The 10,890-nt window shown below is 32.5% G+C and overlaps 2 protein-coding genes across 2 annotated transcripts; both read left to right on the forward strand.

Annotated features, from left to right (window-relative positions):
* Positions 1-2,858: 2,858 nt before the first annotated feature.
* On the forward strand, positions 2,859-4,956 carry LOC119604150 (fatty acid hydroxylase domain-containing protein 2-like). The gene is made up of 4 exons (XM_037956622.1): positions 2,859-3,021; positions 3,189-3,364; positions 3,906-4,372; positions 4,453-4,956. The coding sequence occupies exons 1-4, from the start codon at positions 2,925-2,927 to the stop codon at positions 4,571-4,573; spliced, it is 861 nt and encodes a 286-aa protein (XP_037812550.1). The 5' UTR covers positions 2,859-2,924; the 3' UTR covers positions 4,574-4,956.
* Positions 4,957-5,458: 502 nt separating this feature from the next.
* Positions 5,459-7,241, forward strand: LOC119604143 (myotubularin-related protein DDB_G0290005). The gene has a single exon (XM_037956615.1). The coding sequence runs from the start codon at positions 5,716-5,718 to the stop codon at positions 6,901-6,903; it is 1,188 nt and encodes a 395-aa protein (XP_037812543.1). The 5' UTR covers positions 5,459-5,715; the 3' UTR covers positions 6,904-7,241.
* The last annotated feature ends 3,649 nt before the right edge of the window (positions 7,242-10,890 follow it).

Genomic DNA, 10,890 nt, shown 5'->3' on the forward strand with positions numbered 1-10,890 from the left:
GACTATAGACTAGACTATAGACTAGACTATAGACTAGACTATAGACTAGACTAGACTAGACTATAGACTAGACTATAGACTAGACTATAGACTAGACTATAGACTAGACTATAGACTAGACTATAGACTAGACTATAGACTAGACTATAGACTAGACTATAGACTAGACTATAGACTAGACTATACACTAGACTATAGACTAGACTATAGACTAGACTAGATAGACTAGACTATAGACTAGACTATAGACTAGACTAGACTATAGACTAGACTATAGACTATACTATAGACTAGACATAGACTAGACTATAGACTAGACTATAGACTAGACTATAGCTAGACTATAGACTAGACTATAGACTAGACTATAGACTAGACTATAACTAGACTATAGACTAGACTATAACTAGACTATAGACTAGACTATAGACTAGACTATAGACTAGACTATAGACTAGACTATAGACTAGACTATAGACTAGACTATAGACTAGACTATAGACTAGACTAGATAGACTATAGACTAGACTATAGACTAGACTAGACTAGACTATAGACTAGAGATAGACTAGACTATAGACTAGACTATAGACTAGACTATAGACTAGACTATAGACTAGACTATAGACTAGACTATAGACTAGACTATAGACTAGACTATAGACTAGACTATAGACTAGACTATAGACTAGACTATAGACTAGACTATAGACTAGACTATAGACTAGACTATAGACTAGACTATAGACTAGACTATAGACTAGACTATAGACTAGACTATAGACTAGACTATAGACTAGACTAGATAGACTAGACTAGACTATAGACTAGACTATAGACTAGACTATAGACTAGACTATAGACTAGACTATAGACTAGACTATAGACTAGACTATAGACTAGACTATAGACTAGACTATAGACTAGACTATAGACTAGACTATAGACTAGACTATAGACTAGACTATAGACTAGACTATAGACTAGACTATAGACTAGACTATAGACTAGACTATAGACTAGACTATAGACTAGACTATAGACTAGACTATAGACTAGACTATAGACTAGACTATAGACTAGACTATAGACTAGACTATAGACTAGACTATAGACTAGACTATAGACTAGACTATAGACAGACTAGACTAGATATAGACTAGACTATAGACTAGACTATAGACTAGACTATAGACTAGACTATAGACTAGACTATAGACTAGACTAAGACTAACTATAGACTAGACTATAGACTAGACTATAGACTAGACTAGACTAGAGACTAGACTATAGACTAGACTATAGACTAGACTATAGAACTGACTATAGACTAGGACTATAGACTGACTATAGACTAGACTAATAGACTAGACATAGACTAGACTTAGACTAGACTATAGACTAGACTATAGACTAGACTATAGACTAGACTATAGACTAGACTATAGACTAGACTATAGACTAGGGACTATAGACTAGACTATAGACTAGACTATAGACTAAGACTATAGACTAGACTATAGACTAGACCTATAGACTAGATAGACTAGACTATAGACTAGACTATAGACTAGACTATAGACTAGACTATAGACTAGGACTATAGACGAGACTATAGACTAGACTATAGACAACTATAGACTAGACTGACTAGTAGCTAGACTATAGACTAGACTATAGACTAGACTATAGACTAGACTATAGACTAGACTAAGACCTAGACTATGACTAGACTATAGACTAGACTATAGACTAGACTATAGACTAGACTATAGACTAGACTATAGACTAACTATAGACTAGACTATAGACTAGACTATAGACTAGACTATAGACTAGACTATAGATAGACTATAGAATAGACTATAGACTAGACTATAGACTAGACTATAGACTAGACTATAGACTAGACTATAACTTAGACTTGACTATAGAATAGACTATAGACTAGACTATAGACTAGACTATAGACTAGACTATAGACTAGACTATAGAATAGACTATAGACTAGACTATAGACTAGACTATAGACTAGACTATAGACTAGACTATAGACTAGACTATAGACTAGACTATAGAATAGACTATAGACTAGACTATAGAATAGACTATAGAATAGACTATAGACTAGACTATAGACTAGACTATAGACTAGATTATAGACTTGACTATAGAATAGACTATAGAATAGACTATAGACTAGACTATAGACTAGACTATAGACTAGACTATAGACTAGACTATAGACTAGACTATAGACTAGACTATAGACTAGACTATAGACTAGACTATAGACTAGACTATAGACTAGACTATAGACTAGACTATAGACTAGACTACAGACTAGACTATAGACTAGACTATAGACTAGACTATAGACTAGACTATAGACTAGACTATAGACTAGAATAGACTAGACTATAGACTAGACTATAGACTAGACTATAGACTAGATTATAGACTAGACTATAGACTAGACGATAGACTAGACTATAGACTAGACTATAGACTAGACTACACTATGGACAAGACTATAGACTAGACTAGAATATAGAGTAGACTCTAAACTAGACTTTAGACTAAACTACAGAAAAGACTGAAGTCTATAGTCTAGTGTTTACTAAAGTCTCTATTCCCCGTATGTAGCAAATCTTCCAAACAAACTTTATAATCTAACTTAATAACAAGTTTTAATCTACTATCAATAATTGAGATTAAAAAGTATTTAGGCAAAGAACTAAAACCACAGAGGACTGATAATAAGTAAACAATTGAAATCCAAAAATAAAAAAAAAAAAACGAGATAAGATTATGCACAATAAATATTCATATAGACTACAAAAAAACAATGTGAGCCTATTGAACTACAACTCAAAACATTTAAATAAAATATATTAGAAATTAGTTGCAAACAAAACATAAACATGACAACAGTAGATTTTAGCACAAATTTCCAAACGAAATGGAATTTGTGGGGAGAACAAACACAAGCAGTATGGGATAAACTATTGGATAAAACTAGTAAGTTATAAAAATTTAAAGCGTCTATGCGATCAAGAAGTATATTTCATTAATAAATATTGAAAAAAAATGTGATATTAGCTGGCAAACTACTAATCTTGATATTTAAAGTTATTTTCAATTTATATGTAAATATTATTTAAATTTTATAATTTTATATTTTCAAGCTGACGATCCTAGTTTAGTATGGATTTTTGGTACCTCTTTAGTGATGTTAGTTTGCTACTGGAGTTATGCTGCATTTTTCACCTTTATCGATATTACAAATAAGCCACGTTGGATTTTAAAATATAAAATTCAGCCGGGACAAAATGAACCAGTAGATAAGCAAAAATTATGGAAGGTAAGAATGTTAATTACTTATTAATTAATATTCAAACATTTTAATTTTTTCGCAAGTCATATACGAACAAAGGTCAAGTTCTTATCTTCATATGTGTGGGTTTTTATAGTTAAACCAAAGTTTTGAGAACTTATTATTAAATACCTGAGGCAACTATAGACTAGATTATAGACTAGACTATACTATTGACTAGATTATAGACAAGTCTATAGACTAGACTAAAGACTAGACTATACTATAGACTAGATTATAGACTAGGCTATAGACTAGACTAAAGACTAGACTATACTATAGACTAGACTATATACAAGAATATAGATTAGACTATAGGTCAGACTATAGACTACATTCTAAACTATAGACTAGACTACATAATAAATTATAAACTAGACTAAACTATAGACTATAGGCTAGCAATAGACTACTCTGCAGATAAGACTATATTAGACTATAAACTAGAGTATAGACTATATACCAGACTATAGTATATTTGAAGTAAAACCTATTATATTAATTCATTCATTAATTCCCCACATTCCAGGCCATCAAACAAGTGCTATTCAATCAAATAGTTGTCACAACCCTGGGACTCTATATTGGAAATTTACTAGTCTTCCAATACCGTACAACTGCCAGCATACGTCAATTGCCCACAATGAAAACGTATCTTATCGATTTAATACTAATGACTCTACTCGAAGAAGTACTATTCTATTATGCTCATCGTTTGCTACATCATCGTTCGATTTATAAATATTTTCATAAAAAACATCATGAATGGACTTCTCCAATTGCGGTCATGACTTTCTATTGTCATCCGGTGGAACATATTTTGAGTAATTTTGGTCCCATAGCTTTACTGGCGGTTGCACTTAATGTACATGTTGTTGTGGCTTGGACTTTTGCTGTGATAGCAATTGTTAATTCAATGACTGATCATACAGGTTTTTATTTGCCTTTTCCATTTTCAAAGGATTCGGTGTTATTCCATGACTATCATCATGCCAAGTAGGTTTAAGTTTATTTAATATATTAATTTGAAAACGGATTAACACTGTTTTATTTTCTTTATACCTATTTCTTTCTAGATTCAATTACAACTTTGGAGTCTTTGGTTGGTTGGATAAACTCCATGGTACCTACAGAGAGATGAAATTTGACAAGACCCAAACTAAAACTGCAACAAAAAAACTAAAGTCGAAAAAATAAAACGATAACAATTAACATATAACAAAAATCTGAAATATTTACTTAAAATTTAGAAAATTGAGTGGATAGCTTTTTTCAGGTTAGAGCAAGAACATGACAAATACGTTTTACTCAAACAAAAAAGCATGGTAAAAAAATATTAGATTATTTTTCAGCCATGCAAAAAAGTATATTATTTTTCTCTTTAACTTCCAAAATACAATTCCACAAGGACAATGTTTTGCTTTATAATCTAATCCTGTACTTTAAAAATTGAAAAAGAACCAACCTGAAAAATACTACGACTTCTTTAAGAAGCTAATGGACAGACAACTTCCGGCAAGTAACTAGTACAAACCAGTCAGTTTAAAAGGATATTAAGCAATAAAAACGAATTAAAAGAAGATTTCTGCATTTTTACTGATAATTTTATGTATTTTGAATGAATTACACTTATTTAACGATTATATTTATATTTTTAAACTAAATTTCACTTGACTTATAAACTTCCCGCTATTTTAAATCAAAAATGTACAATTTTCATAAAAACTTGTACTAGTATTGCCAACTATCATTGCAACTAATAAAAAAAAAGTTTTACCGAACACTTCCCAAGAAACTGCATTCTGGAATGTATATGAAAATGTCAACACGTACGGAATAAATACAAAGTAAAAATAACAATAGCAACAAAACTGATTTTAGTTATTTAATAACTTTAGAATAGAGTATAGACTAAACTATAGTCTAGATTATTTATTTACAACGTAGAAAAATAAAACATAGAAAATTATTTTAATTTTTTAGTTTTAGTACCGCTAAAATTCAATACCGTTGAAATTTTGAAAAATAACGATTATACATAGCCGGCTTATAACCGCCGTCGTAGATGTTTGTCGGCGCAGATCTCTGATATCAACACACATGGAATAAAAACAAAATCAAAAATAACAAAAACAAACACACGCATAACAATTGCAACGTTGTCAGATGTTTTTTCAAACACACACATAACAAAATACCACAAAAAGAACGGACAACTTGAAGAAAAGAAAATATTAAATTACTAATAACACGCAAAAAAGGGTGTAAATTATTAAAACAAACAACTTTATAATGGTCTATTAGTTATTAAAATTGCAAAAAACTAAAGCTCAAATAAAATGAAATCCTTTAAATTATGGGTGCTGGTGTTTAGTTTCAGTGTTGTGGCATTTTACAAAACGACCCACGCAGAGTTGGTGTCCGGAGGAGGAGGAGAAAAAAATTCAACAATTGCAGCAGCTAATGGTAGTGGTAAAGAAAATAAAACTGTTATAGAACTTAATAAAGATATAACAGTTAACACCGGACTAAATTTGGATAAAACTTGGGCCGAACTTAATGGCACCGAAGCCTCGAATATACCCAAAGTACGCAAGGTAACACCCGTGGACAATGACAGTTTGGAAAGAAAGACAAAGGTGGAGGCTGTTAAACTGAATGGCACTAATGCTACAGAACAGAAAGTAATAAGTTCAACCTTGGCTACACCAACAGCCAAAGTAACTAAAATTTTAACAGAAGCTGGTGTGGTGGATGTGAAAGTGCCAGAGAAAAATGTCACGGAAAATAATAATAAAGATGAAGAAAAGGTTGTAGAAAGCAAAACTATATTGAATACAACTGTAACTACACAAAGTAGTTTGATTGGCAAAAATGAAACAGCTACGTCTTCAATAAATTCCAAGAATTCTACAGAGGTTAGCACAAAGCAAGATAAAAATGACAACACTAATACAAAAGAGGCAACAAAACCCACGGCCAAGGTAAGCACTAACACAACAACAGTAATTACCACGCCAGCAACACCCTTAGAAGCAACAAAACTTAAAAATGATAACATTACCAGCACACAGGCTACTTCAACCAATAAGCCAGTTAACAGTAGCAACAGCACTACCGCTACTACTTCAAGCACAACAACTACCACCACTACTACCACAACAACAACCACGACGACGACAACAACCACAACTACTACACCCAAGCCAAAAAAGCCCACTATTACCTATAGCATTCAAGATTTTCCCGATTTAGAAAAAGACAATCCAGATTTGAAAAATCTACTACAAACCAATAACAAATTACCCCTACTACCCGATGGTCCTTATGCTCAACCTTCACAAGAATTCAATAATAATTCCTTTCATCGTGGACGTGATTTCATTTTACCCATTGTATCTATGATCTTTATAATACCTTTGGTTATTGGCATTTTAATAACCTCCTACAGGCGTTTCCGTGATTGTTGGTCAACACGCCATTATCGCCGTATGGATTTTTTGGTAGATGGCATGTACAATGACTGACATCGTTGTCCGCAAAGGCAACTATTATTGGCTCAAACAAATAATGAGGATGAGGATCAACAGCAGCAGCAGCAACGTCATCATCTTCAAGCAGCCAATGTTTGTGATGATGATGAAGATGATGATGTTTGGAATTTATCGGAAATTGCTTAGCATTATAAAATTTCCTCCCACATAAAAAAATAAAACATTTTTAAAAACTCTCCCTAATAGTGTTGCTACCAAGTAAAGTGTAAAAAAGTAAAACTTTTTTCCTTTAAAAAAAAAAAAAATTATAAAAAATCCTCATTATTTGCCTCAAACAAGGAGTGAGATTTGTAATAAAACACACAACTTCCCTCAACATTTTTTTACATATACAACCACCAACATTATTATATATTTTATTATTTTTTATACACAACAAATTGGTATATTTCTTAAAAAACAAAAAATAATAAGCAATATATAACAAGAAAAAAATAACTTCTTGTTTTTAGCTTTTAGTTTTTCAAAAACTTTGCTTTAAAAAAACAAATTGTGGCCAAAATTTAAAACTACTTTTTTTTATAACACCATTATCAATATTTTCTTTAGCTCTTAAGTTTAACTTTGTTATAAAATATATAACAAATTCAAAAGTATTTTATAGTTAAAAAAAAAAATTATTATTTTTTTCTAAAACGTTAAAGTATAAAATCCCATTTTTAAAGATTATGTAAGTGTTTCTACTTTTAGCATTTTGGATGATTCAAAAAATTTATATATTAAATCTTATACGAAACCTGAACTAATAATATTTTTGTATTATAAGAAAAAAGACAGAATTATCTTTATATTATATGAATTTATTTTAATAAAAATTATCCAAAAACAAAAAAACTACACATGAATTACATCAATATATATTTGGAAGAGACTATAGAATATTATAAAATCTGTAGACTTTAGACTAGAGTATAATCTGTAGACTTTAGACTAGACTATAGTCCATACTATAGAATATACTATAGTCCAGACTATAGACTAGACTATAGTCCAGACTATAGACTAGACTATAGTCCAGGCCATAGACTAGACTATAGTCCAGGCTATAGACTAGATTATTGTCCAGGCTATAGACTAGATTATTGTCCAGGCTATAGACTAGACTACAGTCAAGGATATAGACTAGACTATAGCCCAGGCTATAGACTATAGCCCAGACTATAGACTAGACTATAGCCCAGACTATAGACTAGACTATAGCCCAGACTATAGCCCAGACTATAGACTAGACTATAGACTAGACTATAGCCCAGACTACAGACTACACTATAGTCCAGACTATAGACTATAGGCTAGACCATAGTCCAGACTATAGACTAGACCATAGTCCAGACTACAGACCATATTATGGAATACACATAGTCCAGATTAAAGATTATAGCCTAGACTGACCAAAGTCTGGAGTATAGTCCTACTATAGACTAGACTGTCGTTCAGACTATAGTCCAGTTTGTTGTCCAGACTATGGAATGGACTATAGTTCAGACCATAGACTGGATTATAGTCCAGACTATAGACTAGACTATAGTTCAGACCATAGACTAGAGTATATTCCAGACTATAGACTAGATTATAGTCCACGCTATAGACTAGACTTTAGTGCAGACTATAGATTAGACTTTAGTCCAGACTATAGCCTAGAATATAGTCCAGTTTGTTGTCCAGACTGTAGACTATAGTCCACACTATAGTTTAGACTATAGTCCATGCTATAGTCTAGTCCATAGTCTGTACTATAGACTAGAGTATAGTCCAGACTATAGACTAGACTATATTCCAGACTATAGACTAGACTATAGTCCATACTATAGACTAGACTATAGTCCATACTATAGACTAGACTTTAGTCCATACTATAGACTAGACTATAGTCCAGACTATAGACTAGACTATATTCCAGACTATAGACTAGATTATAGTCTATACTATAGACTAGACTAGTCCATACTATGTACTAGACTATAGTCCAGGCTATAGACTAGACTATAGTCCAGGCTATAGACTAGACTATAGTCCAGGCTATAGTCCAGGCTATAGACTAGACTATAGTCCAGGCTATAGACTAGACTATAGTCCAGGCTACAGACTAGACTATAGTCCAGGCTATAGACTAGACTATAGTCCAGGCTATAGACTAGACTATAGTCCAGGCTATAGACTAGACTATAGTCCAGGCTATAGACTAGACTATAGTCCAGGCTATAGACTAGACTATAGTCCAGGCTATAGACTAGACTATAGTCCAGGCTATAGACTAGACTATAGTCCAGGCTATAGACTAGACTATAGTCCAGGCTATAGACTAGACTATAGTCCAGGCTATAGACTAGACTATAGTCCAGGCTATAGACTAGACTATAGTCCAGGCTATAGACTAGACTATAGTCCAGGCTATAGACTAGACTATAGTCCAGGCTATAGACTAGACTATAGTCCAGGCTATAGACTAGACTATAGTCCAGGCTATAGACTAGACTATAGTCCAGGCTATAGACTAGACTATAGTCCAGGCTATAGACTAGACTATAGTCCAGGCTATAGACTAGACTATAGTCCAGGCTATAGACTAGACTATAGTCCAGGCTATAGACTAGACTATAGTCCAGGCTATAGACTAGACTATAGTCCAGGCTATAGACTAGACTATAGTCCAGGCTATAGACTAGACTATAGTCCAGGCTATAGACTAGACTATAGTCCAGGCTATAGACTAGACTATGGTCCAGGCTATAGACTAGACTATGGTCCAGGCTATAGACTAGACTACTATATAGTCCAGGCTATAGACTAGACTATAGTCCAGGCTATAGACTAGACTATAGTCTAGGCTATAGACTAGACTATAGTCTAGGCTATAGACTAGACTATAGTCCAGGCTATAGACTAGACTATAGTCCAGGCTATAGACTAGACTATAGTCCAGGCTATAGACTAGACTATAGTCCAGGCTATAGACTAGACTATAGTCCAGGCTATAGACTAGACTAAAGTTCAGACTATAGACTAGACTATAGTCCAGAATATAGACTAGATATAGTTCAGACTATAGACTAGACTATAGTCCAGAATATAGACTAGACTATAGTCCAGAATATAGACTAGACTATAGTCCAGAATATAGACTAGACTATAGTCCAGATTATAGACTAGACTATAGTCCAAACTATAAACTGGACTAGAGTCCAGACTATAGACTAGACTATAGACCAGGCTATAGACTAGACTAGATTCCAGACTATAGACAGGACTAGAGTCCAAACCATAGACTGGACTAGAGTCCAAACTATAGACTGGACTAGAGTCCAGACAATGAGGTTAAATATATACGGCGATCTCTCACTAAAGGTGTTTAAGTGAAAAATTTTTATATTAAGTCCAATTCCTATAAAATTGTCCTAATCCAAAAACTTCCTTATTACCAATTTATTATATTGCAGGGTACAACAAAAATTCGTCTAGTTCAAAACTTCAATATTGTATATACAAAGTTTCCTTTCATATACAGTGTCAATTATGCGAGAAGAAAATGATACATGTACTAGACACACGTCATTGATTATTTTCCAAATCAAGTGAAACACATTGTATGTTTATGCCTAAAGAAGTGGGCCAAGTCAGTGTTTAGTGTACTCGTTTAGGGATCGTTTATATTTTCAAATTCAAATCCAAATATTTATGTTGCACCTTTTGTATAAATATGTATGTATGTATGTATACGTATAATAAAAACATTCAGATCATAATAAAGACTTTAATGCGCTACGTAATCGGTTAGCATCAAAATCTATGATGTTTAAAATCTATATACATACATACACAGTCAAAATTCATGTTGTTTTTGTTTTGGAAATATTTTACCAACAACAAATAAAGCTATTTTCTTTTTTTTTGCCTTAAAACTACAAACACAAGAAAATATAGTTTGATTTTTCATTAAATCTTTAAACAAAATACAGAGAA

This window comes from Lucilia sericata, unplaced genomic scaffold (assembly GCF_015586225.1).
Source record: "Lucilia sericata isolate MDLA Ls3-8-SP2 unplaced genomic scaffold, ASM1558622v1 Contig000366F_arrow, whole genome shotgun sequence".
Lineage (NCBI taxonomy): Eukaryota > Metazoa > Arthropoda > Insecta > Diptera > Calliphoridae > Lucilia > Lucilia sericata.

Excerpts from the sequence above, each read along its gene's own strand:
- LOC119604143 (XM_037956615.1), top strand. The coding sequence starts at position 5,716 with ATGAAATCCTTTAAATTATGGGTGCTGGTGTTTAGTTTCAGTGTTGTG.
- LOC119604150 (XM_037956622.1), top strand. The coding sequence starts at position 2,925 with ATGACAACAGTAGATTTTAGCACAAATTTCCAAACGAAATGGAATTTG. Across the intron at positions 3,365-3,905 it reads ATAAGCAAAAATTATGGAAG|GCCATCAAACAAGTGCTATT; the intron begins GTAAGAATGTTA and ends CCCACATTCCAG. Across the intron at positions 4,373-4,452 it reads CATGACTATCATCATGCCAA|ATTCAATTACAACTTTGGAG; the intron begins GTAGGTTTAAGT and ends ATTTCTTTCTAG.